The sequence below is a fragment of the Rousettus aegyptiacus genome, unplaced genomic scaffold (genome assembly GCF_014176215.1).
Source record: "Rousettus aegyptiacus isolate mRouAeg1 unplaced genomic scaffold, mRouAeg1.p scaffold_m13_p_13, whole genome shotgun sequence".
Classification (NCBI taxonomy): Eukaryota; Metazoa; Chordata; class Mammalia; order Chiroptera; family Pteropodidae; genus Rousettus; species Rousettus aegyptiacus.
In genome coordinates this window covers 17,275,852-17,298,972 of record NW_023416288.1, presented here as the reverse complement: position 1 = coordinate 17,298,972, position 23,121 = coordinate 17,275,852, and the positions used below count along the sequence as shown (strand labels likewise).

General features: G+C 39.6%; 2 protein-coding genes across 7 annotated transcripts in view; one reads left to right on the top strand and one right to left on the bottom strand.

Annotated features, from left to right (window-relative positions):
* Positions 1 to 7,366, bottom strand: part of LOC107519053 — a 48,741-nt gene extending 41,375 nt beyond the window's left edge. The window contains exons 1-3 of one of the 2 annotated variants that reach the window (XM_016161286.2): positions 7,216 to 7,366; positions 6,957 to 7,084; positions 4,903 to 6,520 (exon numbers count right to left, since the gene is read on the bottom strand). In XM_016161286.2, the coding sequence (XP_016016772.2) occupies positions 6,241 to 6,520; positions 6,957 to 7,084; positions 7,216 to 7,359 (552 nt within the window). In that variant the 5' untranslated portion in view covers positions 7,360 to 7,366 and the 3' untranslated portion in view covers positions 4,903 to 6,240. Of the gene's footprint in view, positions 1 to 4,902; positions 6,521 to 6,956; positions 7,085 to 7,215 lie in introns of those variants that run through there. The other variant, XR_004953895.1, reaches the window with a different exon arrangement.
* Positions 4,474 to 23,121, top strand: part of CDK6 (cyclin dependent kinase 6) — a 210,151-nt gene continuing 191,503 nt past the window's right edge. The window contains exons 1-2 of one of the 5 annotated variants that reach the window (XM_016161287.2): positions 4,474 to 4,988; positions 7,711 to 8,315. In XM_016161287.2, the coding sequence (XP_016016773.1) occupies positions 8,083 to 8,315 (233 nt within the window). In that variant the 5' untranslated portion in view covers positions 4,474 to 4,988; positions 7,711 to 8,082. Of the gene's footprint in view, positions 4,989 to 5,895; positions 6,000 to 6,292; positions 6,424 to 7,419; positions 8,316 to 23,121 lie in introns of those variants that run through there. The other 4 variants (XM_036230346.1, XM_016161288.2, XM_016161289.2 and 1 more) reach the window with 4 other exon arrangements.

Genomic DNA, 23,121 nt, shown 5'->3' with positions numbered 1-23,121 from the left:
CACCAAAGGAAACAAGGCACTATGGACACTCTTGAGGAACTCAGGATAGCGGATAGCAGAGCATCAAGCTTTTAGGAAGGTAGAAAGCAGATGGCCTCAAGGAATTAGAGCAAAGAGGAATGTCGTTTAGGTGAGGGGATCTTCTAGATTTTAAGGAGGAGGTGGGCCTTGAAATAATATTAGGATTTAGAGAAGAAGGCTGAAAGGAAAGGGAACTGCAGGTAGAGAAAACACATTTCTGAGGTTCCAAAATCAGCATACTGATCCTTAAGCTTTGCTGGGATTATACTAAAAGTTATTTTAATATATCCCTCTTAAGGAAATTAAAAGAAGTAATCCCAAAGAAGAAGGACTAAAAGATATAAAGCCGATTTTCCCATCGACAAACATTTATTGGACATAAAACACTTGTGAGTTAGTTACTGTGCTAGGTATTAAGTACAAGAAGCTCTAAGTAACTTTGAACAGATTTAGAGTAGGGTTTAAAAATTGGACCCTCTCTTCAATTTATGATAAAATGTTTCATTCACAGAGTTATGCTGTTATAAACTTTTTTCTAGGCATTCAAAGAATTCTGCAAATAATTCAATTATATATTATTTTCAGTGAAAATCCATAACGAGACAAAATAGTTACGTGTATATGGAATACAATCACATTCAATAAGACAGATTTCATTGCATAATAGACTAGACATAGAATGTTGCTCTTTCTGAAAGAATCGAGTTGCCTGGATGTGCCATCCCAGAGAACCGAGGAACATCTCTTCGCCCCAAGACATTGACATGTGTTTCCTTCATTTGTACCTGCTGCCAGGCCATTCTTAGAAGTTTCCCCCACATGCCTTTCTTTGTCTGTCCTCCTACCACCCAGATCTCACTTTATTATCATTTGCCCCCGCCACATTGTACCTTTATGGCTTTATCTGAATGGTGTACCTTTTTTTTTTTTAGCTCGACCAAAGGCAGCTATGGCAACACAACTGTTAGGCCATGTGTTGAGATGCAAGTATTTATTATTTTAGAAAAGAAATGTCGGAAGTCAATGCAAATCACAGGACATTATAAATGGAGAGGAAATATAGGTATTTCCATGTGATTATCATCAGATTTTATAAGTATATTCCACAGTTATTTTTCTGATTACTCAGAATTCTAATATAGATGATGAAAGGATTTTTAAGAACACATTTCAAACATGTCACAATATGCCAAGAACATACAGGTATTCACATACACACACACACACATAAAGGAAAAAAATATGAATGTTTATCAAAAGAAAAAAATAGGAAAGACAATGACAATGATACAAATGTGAACATAGTACTTACATGTTGCCCACATATAATAATAGAGCAGTAAAATCCATGAAAACGGAATGTTCCAATAGATAATAATATCTGTTTTTTCCTCCTTAAATTTTATAAGCTATGACCGAAATATAATTTTTCCCTTGCAGTAAATATCAAAATCTTTTCAAGTTTCACTGTTCGAGTGCTGCACCAGATCACATGCAAAAACAAAAAGAAACAAGCCAAGGTCATTTCCAAATTGATGAGAAGTAATTTAGTTAAAAGATTAAGCTTAAAAAATTATTTAAAGTTCATAATTTTATAATTGAAAAAGTTGGTAGTACAACTGATTTTTCCTAGGATATTTAGGAACTTTCCAATATTATATTTTAAAGGAAAACACAAGAAAATATAGGAAATTCCTAGAGGGAAAAATGCATTAAAATGCACTGCATTATATTATGCTATTTCCGTTAAAATTATAGTTTTTCATGGTAATTACTCAACAAAAATAACATTTACATATTCATATAAATCAAGTTTAAAACAGGAGTAACTGATTTCACAGTTATTAAACCAGAAAAGGTTTTATCGAAACAAGAAAGAGGAGAACTTCATAGACAAAAAATCATACATTTACATGGACCTCCAATTAAAATTATTGTGTAATAGATTAAGCAAAACTTCATTTCTGAGTTTCTGGAAAATGTATTTTTAAATTCATATAGCTAATATAAACCAGAGATCATTTAGAATTAGACGTACACTATATAATGACTAATTTTAAATAAAGTATTCATTTATTAAACAAGATTATAAATTACCAGAATTTAAAATTTTATTTTAGTGAAAACAAAAACTTAAAGATATTTGATATAAAGTATTCACACATGGAATACATCTCTTCTGTGACATTAAGAAAACTTTCAGGTAAGCTACAACATATTTGGAGATAAACCTAGGTGTTCTAATTTTTTAAAACCTGTAAGATGATTTGCAACTTTAGGATATCTGATATGCAGTGTGAAAATACTGGTGCAAATTATTATTTATTCTTGATGCTATGTTTTCATTCATCAAAGATTACTAAGCAAGAGTCGGAATTTGGTTTCCAGTTTATAAACTTTGCACAAATTTTGTTATGATAACCCAAGAGGAAGTGATCCATAAACAAAAATAATCTGATATTTGCTAATTTTATAAAATCCATTGTAAAACTTTCTGGTCTGAAGATTTAAGTAACAAGATGTGGTTTAAGTAACCACAACCCAGGAGAGTGAACAATGACAAATTAATGATATTAGAGAAAGCAGATGACATAGAGTTAATATTCAGTATTAACATATATAATTAAATAAAGTTTCATTGTTTTTTACATTGCCTAAGTGATCTAGTAACCTAAATTATAGAATGTCTAACCCACCTGTGGTTGTTGTCAAATTAAGTAATTAAAAATGCAATGCAGTATAGAAAAGACACTTTTCTACTAATTTTTAAAGATATTTACAGCTTAATGTTTTTTAAACAAATTATTTACTCAGATAAATTCTTACAATCATTTGCTGGTTCCTCTGACTATTGAGTGACAATTATTTCTGAATTACATACACATATTAATTACCAGCAACTAAATCTTGTTTTAAAAAGCATTGGTAAGTGTGAGCAATTATCAAAATGGAGGATTCTCATTTGTGTCTCTTGTTTAAAGTCTAGTGACTTGTAGTGATCCTATATCTTATACAAATACAAAATCCAACAATTTGCTTTCTTAAGCCTAGACAATATATACGATTACAGATATCTTTACAAATACAAATTTTGTTTAGAAATTGGATTTTATTTTAGAAGATTTGCTTCTAAATACAAATGCATTTTATGAATTACCTCAAGCATAAACACAATTATAACACATTCACTTTTATTATTTAAGAAAAAGTATTAAAATTCATTGCAAAGTATTTGCTAATGGAAAGGCAACAATTTTTATTTACCTAACCTGTTATTTCACAGTGTAGTACAGAACCAATTTTATAAAGACAAAATTTTGATCTAAAGTGAAATTAGAAACATGGTTTAATTTAAAAAGTCAAAAAATTTATAGAAGGTATATTTCCAATTCAAATAGAATTTTGCTGGTTTTAAATTTTTTCACAGAGCAATGAAATAAATAAATTTTTTTTAGCTTTGCTTTAAAAGATGTTTAAGGGGTTTAAAGTATTCTACAGATAACAGATTTTTGGACAACACTGAACTCTTTCCAAAAAGCACTTAATTTTAAGTTTTGTTTTACTTCATGGCAAAAACTCTTGAAGACTTTTTTTTCCCTCCAAAATCTCATTTTCACCTGAAATAACTGTATTCAGGTTTTCTCAGCAGGTAAAGGATACATTCTTACAAGGTTTCAAATTTCAGAATTCCAATAATGCATTTAAATTGAGCACCCACCGAATCACTTTCTCTTCTCTTTGTGTGCGTGTGTGTGTGTGTCTGTGTGTGTGTCTGTGTGTCTGTGTGTCTGTGCCTGTCTATTATCTTGCTGTTCTGTTATTTACATTGAATTTTAGTCTTTTTAGCTTCTCAGAAATACCTTAGTGAACCCTCAGCAGTTGCTATCCGCTTAATAATTGTGAATCGGCCAGCTCCTCCAAGTAGATCGTTAACCACAAGAGTGCCTGACAATTTCCAAATCATATCCTCTGTCCAAAAGGAAAAGATAGGGCTTTGTGAGGCCGAAAGGAAGCGAAGGAAAACAAAACAAACGTAGCTCATGCTGAAAGTGAAAAGTGCTTGGATAGATTAGTATTTTCTTTTCTGCAAAGCGTCCTGCCAAGTTTTTTTGTTTTTATTTTTGTTTGTTTTTGTTTTTGTTTTTTTATATAAAGAGAGAAGAGTTATTTTTTTTTTTGGTGACTTTTCAGTTTCTTGGAAAGTGTGGGTATTTACCATCCCCACCAGCCACTCATAATTATTGTTGGTTGTTTTGTGTTTCTTCCCATCCGTCCACATCACAGACTGCTAATACCCCCGCCTGACTCTGTCAAAACGCCAACTCTGGGCGACCCTGGGTGTGGAAACTCCGCGGACTCCCGACAACTCATCGACTCATCTCTCTCTCTCTCTCTCTCTCTCTCTCTCTCTCTCTCTCTCTCTCTCTCTCTCTCTCTCTCTCTCTCCTATTTCAGTCGCAAGATCCCCCCCACTCCAGTTCCAGTGAAAGCCGGAAATTTTCATTTAACAGCACCCCCCCCCCTCACCCCCTTGTTACACCCAAGAGCTGGGGAGCTGGGAGACTTAGAGCACAGCCGGGGGCTCAGCCGCCTCTCTTCTCTCCGGAAAGCTTTAATTTCCACACTTGCTTGCCACTGTGCCGCGAGCCCCCAACCCCACCGTCGGGTGGGTCTCGGGAAGAATTGGCCTCCAGGCCTCCACCCACGTCCCTGCTGCCTCCCCAAGCTCGGGCCCCGAGCCCCGGCCAGAGCCCAGCGGCCCCCATCCGCCCCCAAGGAGCTGCGCGGGCGGCGCCCTCCGCCGTCCCTCCGCCCTCCGCCGCTGTGCCCACCCCCTAGCCGGAGAGAGTGCTGGTGACTCCTTCCTCCAAGCCGAGTTACCTGCTTCGCGCGGGCGTGGACACGTGCGGAGGTCGGACTGACACTCGCAGTCCCCTCTGGAGGCCGGAGGAGGCCGGGCCCCTCAGGTAAGGATCTGTGCGCTCGGGTGGGTGGGCTGCAGGGTGGGGGGTCCATGGGGGGCGGTTGGGGGACTTGGTCAGGGTCGGAAGCGAAAGTGTGGGTGTGGGTGACTGTTAGGGGTGTATGTCCTCGGAATCCGTTTTGGTTAACCCCTTACGAACCGAGGCGAGTAGTTACGGGGGCCAGTTTGGGGGAGCTAAAGGGGTCTCTCCTAATCTGGGTAGAGGAGGACATCCCACACTACGGAACCCCCAACACCGAGATCTTGTGCCTGCTCCCTCATAGCCGTGCGCACAAACACCCACACAAACATTCCTTATCCAGTTTCTTCAAACGGAATTTAAATACCACTCGAACACACACACTAATCCGCATTTAAGGTTGAAAATGCACTGCCACGAGAGCTCCCTCTCCAGCTCGCTGAGGTGTGGATGTGGGTGTGGGCTTCACCTTCCCACCACGAGATAAATGTTAACGCAGGCTCCTCGCTGGCAGCCCCTGCGGGCGAGTTATGCACACTTAGAGGCGTATATGCAGGCTGCCAGTGCCCAGGCTTGGAGCTCCTCAAGGACGCACGTTTACTTTTATAATTTAAAATATTAGAGTTAAAACACACCCAACAGTGAGCAGCTCCCGCCCCGCAGTCCGCAGCGCGCCAGTGTGCACGTGGGCGCATCTGCGTGTGTGCACACGCAGGAGCAGTGGTCCCCGGTGCGGCCTCTTGTCGCTGCGCTGGTGGCGACCCTTGCGGTGCTTGGCAGGCCTCGGGAGAGGCACATGAAGGATTTCATTGAGTGTGAAGACAGAGAGCAGAGACAGAAAGCAGAAGGAGGCGGCTGCAGCCTTTGTAGTCGCGGAGGAATGCGGAAATGTTGAAGCACTATGTCAAACTTTTTTGAAATGGGGTCAAGTCACATTCAGCCAGCGTGGGAAAGCAACAACAACAACAAAAAAAAAGTGGAGGAGAGGGGAGAGAAAGGCACTGCTGCTCCCGTTTCTCTCGGCGGGAGCCGAAGGTCCAGGGAGCGAGGGGGGCGAGCCAGGGCGGGAGGTGCGGGGCCGGGCGGGGGCAGCGGGCGCTGTTCCCTGCGGGGGTGGGACGTCCGCGACGCTTCCTCCGCTGCAGAGCCTCGGGCTGGAGGGGCCGGAGGGGCCGGAGGGGCCGGGAGTGGGGACCCTGGAGGGGGCTGCGCGTCCGGCGGCGACTCCTCCGCTACCTGTGTGGCCCTCGGCCTGGCCCAGACCCCCGTGCAGGCTCTAGGGGCTCGTTCCTCGGCTTCCCCTGGATTTGCCTTCACCTTTTAAGGAGAGTTTTGAATGGAGCGAGTGTGAGGGGCTCCGTACACGCAGCGGTCCCCTCCGTCCGCACACCGTGGGGGTCGCGCCATTTGTTTCTTTAATTCTTGGAAGAAGGCGAGCGGGCCAGCGGTTGCAGGGCAGGTAATTCCGAAGTGCCCCGTGAATTCCGGACACGCGGCAGGCGTGGCGAACGTCCAGCCGAAACCGCGGCGACTGTGGGTTGGAGGTTTCCCGGGTCCTGTATTGCAAATGAATGGGGTGGGAAGGTGACCCCTCCCATCCCTCACTTTTTTGTGCGGAGGGCTGGGGGGACGGGGGGCGACCAGCTACAGGCCTTAAGCCTAAAGGCGAATGGAAACCACTGCTACCTACATCAGAGATGATCCTGGGAGTAGGGAAAGGTTCGCAATTCCGGGCCCCGAGGGCACGGCCCCTTCTCTCTCACCCGAGGAGGCTCAGCATTTACTGTCCCCACCCCCACCCTTTTTCAAGAGGAGGTTGAGTTTTGCTGTAGTTGAAATCGGCTGAAAATTTCAGGGCGAGTTATGGTTATGTTACCTTCCTCCTTAAGTTATTCTTTAGAGAGAATACTAGCTAAAATGTGGGCGACTTCCCTCCTCCGGGCCCCACGGCTCACCCACCCTCGAGTAGCGGGAACCCTAGCCCTCCCCGACCTGATGGGTTTCCACCAGGGAGGTCCGCTGAGTCGGAGGAAGAATTCCGTTTCCAACTCAGACTTCTTTGACCCCCAAAAGACCATTTGTGTATGCAAGTCGTTTTTAAATGTCTCCGCGTAGAAAAACTGAAAGTAGAAAGAAAGGAAGCGATTTCCAAACAGATGTCTGACCACCCCTTCCCCTACACTCCAGCATCGGGTTACAGGGTCCTGGGAGCCCCCACCCACATTCTGCGGCCCCACACGGGTGGACTCACTGTCCTTCCACAGCAGCTTGTGCGCGACCCCTGAACGCCCTTCGGCACCCCGGGAGACCCTCTCCCTGCGCGTCCAGGCCTGGGGAGACGGGGAGGGTAGCAGCACAACACAGTGATATGGGGATAAATATTAAGCCGTGACATTGACGTGCCCGGCGCCTCCCCTTCCCCCTCTTCCCCCCGCTCCCGGCACACTCTGGGCTGCTCGGCACGCCCCCTCCGGTTCCACTGCCTCCCGCACCGCGCGGTGCGTTCATCCCCGAGGGGCCCCTGAAACCTCTCCGCGCGAAGACCGCTCCAGCCCTGCAAGGGAAAAAGTAACTTCGCTTTCTCCCAGGAGCCAGGAAGGATTAAGCGGCCTGGGAGAGGGCAGGAGCGCGCGGAGAGCAGCGACAGGGGCTTCGAGAAGGAGGAGGAGGGGAGTCTGTAGGAACCCCGAGGAAGGAGCCTGGGATGTCTGATTGCACTTTCTTGTCCTCCTGTCTCCTCTTTTAGGTGGAATGATTGTGGACTGAGACGCGCTCGGGCAGAGAATATGTAATCGTCTCGGTGTCTATACAGAGGACTGCGCTTCGGGGAGGGAAGAGGAGGGATCGGCTCGCTCCTCGGCGACTCGGCAGGCGGAGTTTCGCGGCAGCACCAGGGTTGCGCCCGCCCGCGGGGAGGTCGCTCCATCCAGCCCCGGCGGCCGCGAGAGCCCGAGCGCCGGAGCGCGGTAGTCGGTGGGGGTGAAGGAGAGCGAGACCGAGCTCCGGGGCGCAAGGGAGCGGCCGGGGAGTCTCGGAGGAGGCGAGCGGCGGCCGCGAGCAAGCTGAGCGCGCCTTCCGCCCGTCCCAGCGGCGCCGCGCCGGGTGGCGTCCGGGCGGTATGGAGAAGGACAGCCTGAGCCGCGCGGACCAGCAGTACGAGTGCGTGGCGGAGATCGGGGAGGGCGCCTATGGGAAGGTGTTCAAGGCCCGGGACCTGAAGAACGGAGGCCGTTTCGTGGCGCTGAAGCGCGTGCGGGTGCAGACGGGCGAGGAGGGCATGCCGCTCTCCACCATCCGCGAGGTGGCGGTGCTGAGGCACCTGGAGACTTTTGAGCACCCCAACGTGGTCAGGTGAGTCGGGGAACCGTGCCCGCGCCGTCCGGGGCCGAACTCCGGGGAAGGGCTAGGCGGGGGTTCCATTGGGTCCAGGAAGGTGCCGGGAAGGAGATCGGCTGGGGTTGGTGCAACCCGTCGATCTTAGAGAGTGAGAGTGAGTTTTGTCCACAGAGCCACGAGCCCGAGCCGGTGATTTTACCAGAGAGCAAACAGACATGTCAGAAAATGTGACCTGCGCAGGCTTCCCTCCCTGCCAGCCCTTTAAGAGGGTGCGGGAAGTTTGGTGCCTTTTCAGGGACAGAACAAGCCAACCTGAGACACAGCCCCCGCCGGTTTTCTCTAGCGGTTGGGGAGTTTTTGAGAGAGTGAGAGGTAACAGGATGCCGTGATAATTAGGAGGAAGAGAAGTTTACTGGTGGAGCCTAATATAAATAAGGTTTAAAAATGCAGAAACTTAATCATATTTTTGCCGATAGCACCCACAGTTTCTCTTTATTAAAGGTACATAATATTCAGCAGTATTCCTGATGGTGACAAGGACTTCAATGCTGATACCCGTTTCCCAACAGTGTAGTTTGAAATTTTTTCCCAAAAATGTTACCTATCTGTCCGTATTACTTTATGTCTCTGGGCCAGCATAGTTCTTGGACTACTTTTCCAAAGGGTTAGATGTGAGTCCAAGATATAGAATCTTTAGATTCTAAATGCTGTGCCTTTGGAGGGTTGTGGGAGTGGATGGGGAGACAGCAGTTCTTAAAGCCTCTCGTGTGGTAGCCAGTATTAAAGCATATGTAACTTAGGATAATGGTGTTTTCTTAGTGATCCTGGAATTTCTCCATTGTGTAGTTGACATCGTGTGGCGTGTTGTCCTTTTATTTTCTAAACAGATGCATAATTTTAAGTCAGAAAGGAATGCACAGAAACTTATACAAATTGGGGTGTGATATTACCTTTTTTAACTCTTAGATAATGTGTTGGAAAAAGGACGTCTTGGGGTCTTCTTCCTGTCTTCTCATCCATCTTGGGATTCTGTTCAACAAATACATGCCTACTGTGTGCACTGTGGATGAAATTATGTAAATAAGCACAGCTAAATATTTTTGTAACAAGTCAAACAATTTAACATTAGTCATCAAAGCGGAGAGACCCAAGACCGACCTTTGAAATACCAAGCCCTCTACGAACTCAGGGAGCCCAAGTGTCTACAGAATCTTCCTGGGAGGTTTTGACTTGTCTCCTCTTATCCCAGGCTGGGTGATTTGTGTGGTCCTTTGTTTCTGACACAGACTCAGGCTTGAAGGCAACAAAGAATCATAAATATATAAATAAGGTAGTAAATGGGTATAAAGATAAGGACCCCATTATACCTCTATTTTAGCCAGTAAGGCGGAGAGAGACAAAAGATAATGAGACTGGGAGAATGAGTGTTTAAGAAGATGGGATCATGTATAAAAGCAATAGATTATCTTTTGTGTATGTGTTTTTTGTTGTTGTTGTTGAAAAATAACAAAAACCCTATTGGGAAGTCTTTGTGATATTGGAGGGAAAGGGGGAGGGAACATTTTGTCCCCTGTAACTTAGTTATTTTCCTAGAGGAATCACCTAAGTACTTCCCAAAGGATGAATTCCACCACTGGAATTTTAGGACCAGTGTTCTTGTTTTATTTTGTATGTTAACCTATGGAGAGTGTCCAATCAAAGATCATCATGTATATAAATAAAATGCTGTCCTTCCGATGTAGAGATGTCACAGAGGCACCCCTGTTGTAACACAATCCTTTACGAAGAAGTAACAGAAGAAAGTTGTTTTTGCCATTATGCAGGTAGATTATGGCTAACCTATCTTATTCTCTTGATTTATCCTCTTGAGATTGACGTGTCTTTACAGATTTCTAACTGACCCATGACTTGGATTCTGTACTGAGGAATTTCAGGAGGCTGTACTTCTGAAATGAAGAAAAAAGGGATTGTTTTCTAAAATTATTTTTACACGTTGTGTTGATGATGACACCTGGCTCTTAAGAGTTGTGAGGAAAAACTGAGATAGTGTATAAGAGAGCGCTTTGTCAGTTTAAAATTGCTCCAAAGTATTATATGTGTTCAGACAGATTGGTGGGGCCCTTCTCTTCCCAGCAAGTTCCTAATAAGGCATCAGTTCCCCTGACCTTTCCTATAGAACAAATCATACTCAAACCTAGACATGATAGGCTCTGAAACCAAGAAGGTACTTGAATATAATGAGCCTATAGTTTGTCAGAAAAAATGACACGAAAAACAGTGACACCTGAGAAAATTATTGATGATGTCATCCTCATGAGCTACAGATCTCCATCTCACTTTATTTCCTTCCCGTCCTTTCCCTTCCTCCTCTGCCTTGGGGCAATCATTGGCCCTCACGACTTGCTTGGCTAGACTAGGAATTCTGGGCGTTAGAGGTTGCTGATCTTGCTTAGACATGGTCAGGAAATCAAGGACAGGTGACAACAATTCTTTTCCTTACAGAGGAGAGTGACACATTTGGGCCCCCAAACCTGTGATTTATTGTTGTCCCACAGGATCAGTTTTACAGTCCTATGGCCGGTTCTTTAAAGGTTTCTTAAAAGGGCAGATGCCTTTATAAGTGCCTTCAAGTCATAAGTAATTGGTCATAATTATAGGCCCTTCCCACAGATAGTTAAGCCTCTAAGCTTGAGGGAACGTAATAAACATATTCAGTTTTTTTATTTTTTAAAGTTTAAGATTTAATTTTGATGGATTTGCCAGAAAAGCTGACTTGTTGTTGCTGGCACTGGCACTGCCTTCAAGCACAGGGATAATGACTTGAAATTCTTGCCTACCTGTGCTTGATGTATCCCAGGCCTGGGCTTGATTTGTGTCTGGGATGTAAATTTACTCTTATTTGACAGTGGGTCATCCCAAATCCTGGACCCTTTTTCAGAAGCAGACTTCACTATGAAATTATATTGGTGCTTCTGCGCTCCACAAATGAATTGTTTTACATTCTGAACTAAATATGTATAGGTAGATAAAATAATAATGTTTTTAATCAGCAATCTATTCATTCACCAAATATTTATTGCGTGCCTACTGTGTGCCAGACACTGCTAGAAGCTGGGGATACAACAGTGAACAAGTTAGAAAAAGCCTATACTTCTAGAACTTAACCTTGTAATTGCATGAGCAGCATTTTCTTTTTAAAAACTGACTTCTTTTTATTTCCATTGGCTTGTTTTGCCATATTTAACCTAACCAGTATTGTAGATCAACTAATGGTTGTGATAATTTGGTTACCAGGGATTTGCCGACTAAATAGGTAAGATAACTAAAACACTAATGAGAATCAAATGCTTTTTTGTTTGTTTGTTTTTAAAATTTTTTAAATTTATTTAAATTTATTTTTTTAATTGAAAAAATGATTTAAATTTTTCCCACGTCTACCTTCCTCTTACCTTCTCCCCCCTACCCTCTGGTAATCGCTGGTCCATTGTCCATGTCCATGAGTTTCTGTTTGTTTTTCCTGTTCATTTGTTTATATCCCACATATAAGTGATATCATGGGATTTTCAACTTTTTCTGTCTGCTTATTTCACTTAGCACGATTATTTCAAGGTCTATCCATGTCTTTGCAAATGGCAGTATTTCATTTCTTATGGCTGAGTAATATTCCATTGTATATATATATATATATGTACCGCAGCTTCTTTAGCCAATCATCTATCATAGGACACGTCGGTTGCTTCCATGTCCTGGCCACTGTGAATAGTGCTGCTGTGAACATTGATGTGCAAATATCTTTTCAGATACAGGGTTTTCAAGTCTTTGGGGTAAATCCCCAGTAGAGAGATGGCTGGATCATATGGTAGATCAATTCTTAGGTTTCTGAGGAACCTCCATACTGTTTTCCATAGTGTCTATACCAAGTTGCAGTCCCACCAGCAGTGTATGAAGGTTCCTATTTCTCTGCATCTTCTCCAGCATTTGTTATTACTTGTCCTGTTGATTGTAGCTATTCTAACAGGTATGAGATGGTATCTCGTTGTGGTTTTGATTTGCATTTTCCTAATAGCTAGAGATGTTGAGCATCTTTTCATATATTGTTTTGCCATTTGTATGTCCTCTAGGGAGAAGTGTCTGTTCAGGTCCTCTGCCCATTTTTTTGATTAGATCGTTTGTTGTTATTGAGTCATATGAGTTCTTTGTATATTTTGGATATTAGGCCCTTATTGGAGGCACTGCTTGCAAATATATTTTCCCATTCGGATGGTGGTCTCTTTACCCTGTTGATGATTTCTTTTGCTGAACAGAAACTTTTTAGTTTAATGTAGTCCCATTTATTTATTTTAGCTGTTACTTCTCATGCCTCTAAGGTCAGATTCATAAACTCCTCTTTAAGTCCAAGGTCCTTGAGTTTAGTTCCAGTGTTTTCTTCTATGCATTCAGGTTCTTAATCCATTTTGAGTTAATTTTGGTGTGTGGTGATAAACGACAGTCTAGTTTTATTTTTTTTGCAGGTGGCTTTCCCAGCACCATTTATTGAAGAGGCTTTCCTTTCTTCAATGTATGTTTTTGGCTTTTTTGTCAAAAATTATTTGTCCATATATATATGGGTTTACTTCTGGACTCGATTCTGTTCCACTGGTCTGTGTGTCTGTTTTGCTGCCAGTACCATGCCATTTTGATTACTGTTGCTTTGTAGTATAATTTGAAGTTGGGCAGAGTGATGCCTCCAGCTTCATTCTTTTTTCTCAGGATGGCTTTGGCAATTCGGGGTCTTTTGAGTTTCCATAGAAATCTGATGATTTTTTGTTCCATTTTTTTAAAAAAATGCCAATGGGATTTTGATGGGAATTGCATTACATCTGTATAATGCTTTAGGTAATAAGGTCATTTTAACTATGTTGATTCCTCCAATCCAAGAACATAGAATATCTTTCCATTTCTTTGTATCTTCTTCTATTTCTTTTAACAGGGTCTTATAGTTTTCATTATATAGGTCCTTCACATGTTTCATTAGATTTATTCCTATATATTTTATTCTTTTTGTTGCAATTGCAAAAGGAATTGTTTTTTCCACTTTTTCTGATGCTTCGTAATTAGAGTATAGGAACGCTATGGATTTTTGGACATTGATTTTGTATTCAGAAACTTTACTGTATTTACTTATTGTTTCTAGTAGTGTTCTTGTGGAGTCTTTAGGGTTTTCTATATAGAGAATCGTGTCATCTGCAAATAGTGGCAGTTTGACTTCTTCGTTGCCTATTTGGATGCCTTTGATATCTTTCTTGCCTGATTGTACTCACTAGGACCTCCAGTGTTATACTGAATAAGAGTGGCGTTAGTGGACAGCCTTGCCTTGTTCCTGATCTTAGAGGGAAGGTTTTTAGTTTTTAATCATTAAGTATAATGTTGGCCGAGGGCTTGTCATAGATGGCCTTTATTATATTAAGGTACTTTCCGTCTATACTGATTTTGCTAATTGTTTTGATCATAAATGGGTGCTGTATATTGTCGAAGGCTTTTTCTGCATCTATTGTTATGATCATATGATTTCTATTTTTTAATTTGTTTATATAGTGTATCACATTAATCAATTTACGTATATTGAACCATCCTTATGCCCCTGGGATGAAGCCCACTTGATCATGGCGTATAATCTTTTTAATATGTTGCTATATTTGGTTCACTTCAAATGCTTTTTTAAGATTAGATTTCACCTTAGGGACATTGAAATAGATCTGTATAAGAAAACACTGACACATAACTAATGTATATAAACATTTCAGCTCCATTTATTTAACAGGGATTTAGGAAGGATCTACTGTTCAAGAACCATGGGGATAGGTGCTGGAAAAGATAGTTGGGTAAATCACACCTGGCTCCTCCCCTTAAGTAATTTCCCCTGTGTTCAAAGGAATAATATCATCACCATAATCCTGATACAAGATAGTATTGTGTCGTTACAAACATTCTAGTAAATGCTACCAGTGTTGTCCCCAGGGATCAAATTTGTTAGTGTAGCAATAAGAAAGTAATTCAAATTCAAGTACTGGTTCTGGAAACTAAAACTCATGGCATTTCAGTGAATAAACTTGTGACGTCTAAATATATTGTTATTATTAGCATATTTAATCTCTGCTTTAGAAAAAGCCGACAGAAAAATCTACCCAGCTCAATGATTGATATTCAAGGAGAATTTTTCAATTTTCTCGTTGTTAAAGATCTCAGTGATACGTATCATATAAAGAGAATTAAAATATGATTTTCTCTAGGGAAGCTTAATTATTAACGGTAGAAGAAACATGGCAAGTTACTTATACAGCATAAAGCCAAGTCCTCAGGGGGATTAGCTCATGGGACTCCTTCTGAATAAAGTGTTATTTTATGGGCAAATACTACATTTATTAGGACTTGTTTCAATGAAAGCAGGGGAAGCAGAGGTTTAATTCTCTTTTTAAGTTTCAGTATGTTAAAAGTATGTTTGGTTCTTCATTCTCTAAGAATTCCTTGAAAAATTTCCAGTGTATTAAGATCATTTGGTAAATAAATATTTTCTCAATAATGTTCTGCCCATTTCTATTCCTGCAGAACTTGGTAATACTGAATTCTTGACATTGTATTTGTATTCTTTTTATACAACTATTATCACCGTGGAATTATTAGAATTTATCAAGGAAAAAATGGTGTATAAGAGAGAACATACAAACTTGAATATCTAGGGATATATTTTCCTATGTTTTAGACATAGGTAAATGAATACCTATGAAAACAGACTCCTTGTTAAAAGTAAATCATCTTTTTTTTAAAAAAAATAAAAAATAAAAAAGTGCCTCACTATTAATTATTCCCTAGGAATGCTTTTTAAAAATAAGACATTCTGTACTTGTACTATGTCATTGTAACTCATTGATATGAGGCTTGGAAGATGTTCTGGAAGTCTTTCAGCCCTTTTATGTTATACATTTTGCCGTATAAGTAATATGCCATGTTTCTTCTACCAGTAATGATTAGGTTTCCTAGTTATAAAGAAACTAAAGCCCAGAAATCAAGCAATTCATCTGTCATGCCATTTTGAAGTTGACTTGTTCTAAAAGCTGAGTAGCAATTTTTTAAAAAAAATTTTTGATTGCATGATGGAAGAATTAAATAGAGTATATTTCTAGTTTGGGGAAAAAAATCAACTGTATATAGACAAAGATGATGGTTTGCCAAGAATAAATGACATACCAATTCAGGAAATTCTTCAATTCTGGAGTATGCCCTACTGAAGTATATCTGTAAAAGACATGGTGTTTAGCCATTAAATTTTGATTTTAAGGGATTTGGGTAATAACTATGATCTTTTAAATAGCTATAGTTAAATAATAATGCAAGTATATTTACTCAAAAGTAATAATATTGAGTTGATTTTAGACAAAGAACAGTAGAAAAAAAACTAAATGCTTGCTACTTGTTTGATGAATGAACTATTAACATAATGTGGCTCTGACATCTACTAATTTAATGAAATAAACACCATCATACTTGAAAATTAGGCAACATGACAACCTTCAGACACATAAGCAAATATATTACTCACACTTCTTGAAGAACTAATCACACTGTTGCTATTTTTCAAGAGATTCAGATGAGCTTCTCTGTCTTCTTAGGCGGAAATTAATTGTAAGCTTCCTAGAACATGGCAGAGATGAAATCTGGGTGCAGGAGGATTGATGATAGGGAGGAGGTAGTGTATGTAATGTTAGGCTTTGACAAAGCGCTGGGAGACAGTACCGAAAACGGGCACTGGTGGTTGGTGCATTTAAGTAGATATTTTAATTGTTGATTCTTATTATCTGGCCTTCTTAAAGTATTATGGTTCAGTAGAATTAGAGTCACGATATAAGAATTTTGGAATTAGAAGAGGTCTTAGATTTAACCTAGACCAGCCTCTTTTGGTCTGTGTAGGAGTTGTTTGTAAATGCGTAAAAGAATTGTCTCCTTTTTAGTCAACTATTTTATTACACATTTATACACACTTGTAGATACAAATTGAGAATAGCTAAGATTCAAATACAGGTTTATATCCAATGTTAGCAGGATGAGATGACTAATGGTCATTGCATATCCGAAAACACTCCCTTGGGATGTAAAAGTATTTTCAGTTTAATGATTTTATGTTTCCTGACTTGAGGACAAGGATTTTTTATATCCATAAATAACACAGTGTCTGTAACTATTAGTTTCTTGGTATATGTTTCATGAATGAAGTAAAATAAACTAAATTATTAAACCCCTCCAGTGAGAATTTTTTATTCGTTTAGAGTTGCATACAGCATTAGCGAATATCTTAGGCTAAACACTGGGAGATTATTGGACATTAACTATAATGCATCTGCACACTAAGACTATTTAGCAAGAGCCTTTAAATATTTACTGACATTTTAAACTTTTCTTGTGTATGTCCATTTTTTCCTCTTCAGTACTAGCTTTGGCTTCGATAGAGCTTTCTGTGTTCTTTACATGCATTTGCTACGTGTATCCTACAGGCAGACTACTGCATTGCTTGCATCCACCTCTGGGACTTTAATTGGGGATGATCTCAGAATGTGCACTCAGCACCCCTCCCTGTACCACTGTTTCCACTTGTTGAAGTGTTACCCATCCTTCAGAGCCACGCTTGCTCTAAGGCCACCTTGTGTGTGTGTGTGTGTGTGTGTGTGTGTGTGTGCGCGCGCGCACGCAGTATACTCCTTAATACCTCCGTTTGTATAAAATTTCTGCTTCCTTTGAACACTGACAGCTTTGAACCTCCTTTATGGCACTTGGTATATGTGTTCCTCTTTACATTATCATGAGTGTGATATAAGATATGTTAATCTCCCCCCTAACCACCCTCTTCTGATCCTCTTTCCTTCCATACCCCAATTGTAAGCCCTCGAGGTATGGCTATGGCTGTTTACATTCTACATCCAATGGAAATAAAAGAAAAAATGAACAAATGAATGAAATAATGGAAAGAAGGTCCAGTTATTAAGGAGAGAACCATATGGGTTATTTCCATCACATAAATGTCAATGCTAAGGAGTTTCAAAGAAGGATTATACTTATTTGGTTCCTGGGAATAATAAAAAATACTGAAAAGAGAAAGTTTCATTTTTGAATTTAAGTTATTCCCATATTTAACTGTATAATCTTTATATACTGTAAAGAAGACATTAATACATTAGAAAATGTGCATGCATTCAGTAAAAGTTGAAAATTTGAACATTTTTTAATATAAGAATGCGAGAAATATATTTTAAGCAAATGCTCCAATTCTTTTATTTTGGGTTTTTTTTTCTACTCATTTTAATATTCTTGGCTTTCTGTACTGGAAAAATTTAGGAGAAACAGGATTAATAATTTTCTAATTTCCAAAAGGATATGAAGATTTTCAATGCCACTAAATCTTTGTCTCCTCATAATTTGTATACAGAGAAATTGGACTACACCTTTACAGACTGGTAGGTTTAGTTAGGAAGTATTCTTCCAGCCTGAATTAATTCTAGTTTCTCAGGCTACATGGCTAGGTGCATGCTGCGCATGTACCCAGAACATTTGATTGCCAGGTCCCCTAAAGAAGGGAATGTTTTCTTGTTTCTTGCTCCCAATCGTTTACCACGGTGGCTAGCATCTAGAAGCCAAGAATAAATATTTGTGAACGAATGAATATGTGTCATCTAGGAATTCAGAATTGATTTTTAAAGTCAGAATTGGGTAATAATGTCTGAAAACATGTGAAATCTATAATATTCAACAAGTATTTATTGATTATCTGCTATAGTCAACATTTTGTTAACCATGATTGACAATGATCACAGAAAGTACCTATACTTGAGACTTTTACCAAAAAAGTGCTATTAGGTTTGGAGTTTGTTTCAAAATGGGGTGTAAATGACACAAGCTGATCGTTGTTGAAGCTGTGGAAGTTCCTTGTGTATGTCTGAAATTTCCAATAATAATACGTTTTTAAAATATTCCTAGTCATGGAGTAGGAGTCAGAATACTTTGATTCTACCCTGACTTCTCCACCCATTAGCTGAGTAACCTAGAATAAATTCCTTTGTCTCTTAACTGTCGTTTCCCGATAATAAAATAGGAATTATTACTGTTCTTTTGACCTTAGAGAGTTACTGTGATCAAATTAAATTATGTATGTGAAAATAAAATATTATACAAATATAAGGAATTATTAACAATGCTAATTCCTGCCTTCATACTTTATAATTTTGTGGCGGAAACTGACATGCACACAGATATCTGTATTGCTGATTGGTATTGCTTTCGTTTCTCCCCCACCCCCTATGATGTGAAAGTATGAATGGAGTGAGGCATTTCGGAAAAGATGTATATTGGATTTATATTAATTATAGTAAAATGTAGTCTTTAATGTGGGTATTGGTAATTGATGTCATGTTTACCTAATATGTATGCTCTTAACTAATGGATTTATTATGAGAAGTTCCGAGGACACAGTGCTTCTGAGAACACATTGTCAAAACGGATGTGAGTCTGATGATTTCTTTTGTATGTCACTGTTCAAATTAACTTAAAAGAGCAGTCGAATTCTTTGTTTGTTCTTTCTCCTCTTTTTTAGTTTTGAAATCTCAAATAGAGTTACTCCTTTTTATGTTATACGTTGTAATTCCTACTTGTTAATTTTCTGAGGCCCTTCTTACGGCATGACTGTCATATCACATTTGAAAGTTTGTTCCATGTACTCTGTGGTGACATCATTAAGAACTTCTGTCCACAGAAAGGAAGCAGTTTTCTTCTGCTCTTTCTTACTCTAGGGAAATACAGTGGTCTTCCCCATAGTCACAGTTCTGTCGTTAGTGGTTTCTGTTACCCAAGGTCAACCATGGTCTGAAAATACTGAATGGAGAATTCTAGAAATGAACAATTTATAAGTTTTAAATCCTACGTCATTCTGAGGAGTGAGATGAAATCTCATCCCCCCAGGGATGTGAACGAATCGTCTTTTTATCCAGCATCTTCACGCTGTGTATGTTCTCTGACTATTAGTCACTTACTAGCCATCCAGGCTATCAAATCAACTGTGTGCTTTCACAGTGCTTGTGTTCAAGTAACCCTTATTTGACCTAATAATGTCCCCAAAGTACAAAGTAAAGATGCTGGTAATTTGGGTATGCCAAAGAGAAGTTGTAAAGGGATTTTTTTTAAGTGAAAAAGAAATGTTTTCAACTTAAAACAGAAAAAAATGCATGCTGAATTTGCTGCATAATTCACTTCATTTCATCTCATCACATAGGCATTGTATCATCTCACATCATCACAAGAGGAAGAAGGGTAAGTGTAATATGATAATTTTAGACCACATTCCAATAAATTTTATTATAGTGTATTGTTATAATTGTTCTATTTTATTATAACATGTTAATCTATTGCTGTGCCTCATTTATAAATTAAATTTTAGCATGTATATATGCAAAAAAAAAAACAGTATATAAAGCATCTGTCCCCAACCTTTATGGCACCAGCGACCAGTGCTCCTTTGAGAATCTAATGCCTGATGATCTGAGGTGGAGCTGAGGTGGTGATGCTAGCACTGGGGAGCGGCTGCAAATACCGATGAAGCTTGGGTTACTCACCCACCGCTCACCTCCTGCTGTGAGGCCCAGTTTCTAACAGGCCTTGGACCAGACCGCTAAGGGTCTGCGGCCCCGGGTTTGGGGACCACTGATATATAGGTTTCAGTACTATCCACAGCTTCAGGCATCGATTCGGAACCTATTCCCTAAAGATAGTGAAGGGACTACTATTTTCTTCTCTTCGCTTCCTTTTACTGCTAAATAGTCTCATAATTTCTGTGTTAGGTATTTCTAATGCATAATATAAAATATTTACTTTTCCTAAAATATTTTTAGAAGTTATAAAGTACAAAATTGGAGAACATTAATACTTACCCCTATTTAGAACCGAACAAGAAAACATTTCAAGGGTAGACTTTCAAACTTTAAGTTATTGGCTTTGACCAATACATTTTAAAACTTACTAGTGGAAACCAAGAAAGTACCTGAGTGATTTCAACTTGGGAGTGTTAGGTGATATCATCTATATTCCAACTATGTAGCACCACTTAAAGAAGCTATTAAATAGCCTTGGGTACAAATGAGATTTTTCTTATTGAGCCATGAGAAATCAAGAAACAAGTTTAGACATTGGACTAGAAGGGATTCCCAGAGCTAATCATCAGTGAAGTGTATTTAAATTACAGGAGCCCCTTAAAAAACTGGGAAAGATTCTTTTCTTTGAAATAACACACTATTTACACATTAAGACTCAGAAGAAAGCTGTGACATCCTGCTAGTCATTACAAAGTATTTTAAGCCCATGGTATTTAATCAGTGGTAGTTCAGCTAACTATTATTCATTAGACAAGAACTTGAGGTTGATAATGCTAATAGGTTCTCAACTAAACCAGTTAATTTTGCAAAGAGAAAAAGGCTGTTTCAGAGACATTTCTTTCTACCCCTAAAATTTGGCTAACTTAGAGTGATGGCATGGATCTCAAGGAGAGCTATGTAAGAGCATGGTCAACTCAGTGGTGCCAATTCCTAATCCTAGAAAAACAGGAATTTTGAGAGGAGTCAAGAGTAGCATTGTTTATGAAAAATGGTATCATTTTCTCCCCACATTAGGTAATAAAATAAATTAAGAATCCATCATTAGGCAAATAGAGAAAGGTTTGGAGATGTATCTTATAATCTAATGAACCACATGCTCATTGAAAGAAGGGAAGAAGGTGGCAGAAGATGAGCTAAGGTGAGGTAGGGATGAGAGATACAATATGGCGAAGATAGAACATGGCGACAAAACCTGGGACAGCTTATGTGTACCTGGAGTTTCTTTCTTTCTTTCTTTCTTTCTTTCTTTCTTTCTTTCTTTCTTTCTTTCTTTCTTTCTTTCTTTCTTTCTTTCTTTCTTTCTTTCTAAGTTTATTGGGGTAACATTGGTTAATACAATTATATAATCTTAGGTGTACATTATAATTTGACATCTATATTTTCTATTGAGTGATTACTACCTAAAGTCCAGTTTCCTTCAGCTACCATATATTTGATCCCCTTTACCTACTTCATCCTCTCCCTAACCCCCTGCATTTGACCCCCTTTACGCTATCTACCTCTCCCCTCTTCCCCCACTCCCTACCCTCTAGTAACCACTAGTCCATTATCCATATCCTTGAGTCTTTGTCCTGTTCATTTGTTGCCTTTAGGTTTATATCCCACATATAAATGATATGTGATTTCCTACTTTTTCAGTCTGGTTTATTTCACTTAGCATGATTATCTTGAGGTCCATCCAGGTTGTCGCAAATGGCAGTATTTCATCTCTTCTTATGGCTGAGTAATATTCCATTGTGTGTGTGTGTGTATACAAACACACACACACACACACACACACACACACACACACACACACACACACACAACAGCTTCTTTAGCCAATCATCTATCATAGAATACTTCGGTTGTTTCCATGTCCTGGCCACTGTGAATAGTGCTGCTATGAACATTGGCGTGCAAATATCCTTTCAGATAATGGGTTTTCAAGTCTTTGGGGTAAATCCCCAGTAGAGGGATTGCTGGATCATATGGTAGATTAATTCTTAGGTTTTTGAGGAACCTCCATACTGTTTTCCATAGTGGCTGTACCAATTTGCAGTCCCACCAGCAGTGTATGAGGATTCCTATTTCTCTGCATCCTCTCCAACATTTGTTATTACTTGTCCTGTTGATTGTAGCTATTCTAACAGGTATGAGATGGTATCTCATTGTGGTTTTGATTTACATTTCCCTAATAACTAGAGATGTTGAGCATCTTTTCATGTTTGTTTGCCATTTGTATATCCTCTAGGGAGAAGTGTCTGTTCAGGTCCTCTGCCCATTTTTTTTGATTGGCTCATTTGTTTTTTGTTGTTATTGAGTCATATGAGTTCTTTGTATGTTTTGGATATTAGGCCCTTATTGGAGGCGTTGCTTGCAAATATATTTTCCCATTTCGATGGTTGTCTCTTTACCTGAAGTTCCTTAGACTTCAGAACATGAAACCCGGTGATCTGAAAGTTGATGAAAATTCTGCCACGTTTGGAAAGCCCTCAGCAGTATTTGTTGAATAAGTAAACCTAGAGTATCATTCTTTTAATTCCATAGTAATAAAATGGTATGGCTGTCTGATTTCTTGTTCTTGGGGACTGTATTTTAATCATCTCTATGTTGTCCATTATGCCTAGCACGCCTAGCACTCAAATATTTGTTGAAGTAATGCATGGATTAATATAGAATGTAGGTTTCTCATTAGAAGAACATAAGCTCCACGAGAGCAGGAAGTTTTATCTGCTTTGTTCACTGCTTTATCCCCAATATCTATAACTGCCTGGCACGTAGTTTAACAATATATGTTGAATGACTGAAGGATTATTCTTTTTATAGTAATTTTATTGATGCTAAAAAGTAAATTAACAGCAGAATTTAGCAGATGTTATTTTTCTGCTCACTCATTAGTATTGCATTTGAAACTTTGCAGATAACATAGTTTCTAATAATTACACAAGTAAATTGGATTCTGACATAGGAATTCAAAGTTATTTAATAATTTAATGATTAATGAGTAGATTGGATACTGAGATATATATATCCCTTCTAAGCTAATTCTTCCATGGATGTTTCATTAAACTATTAATATAATTTTAAGTAAACAATATTAAGTGATATTTTAAATGGTTGAATCATTTGATTTAAATGTTTTGGTGGAAACTTTAAGACGTATTTTCAGATTC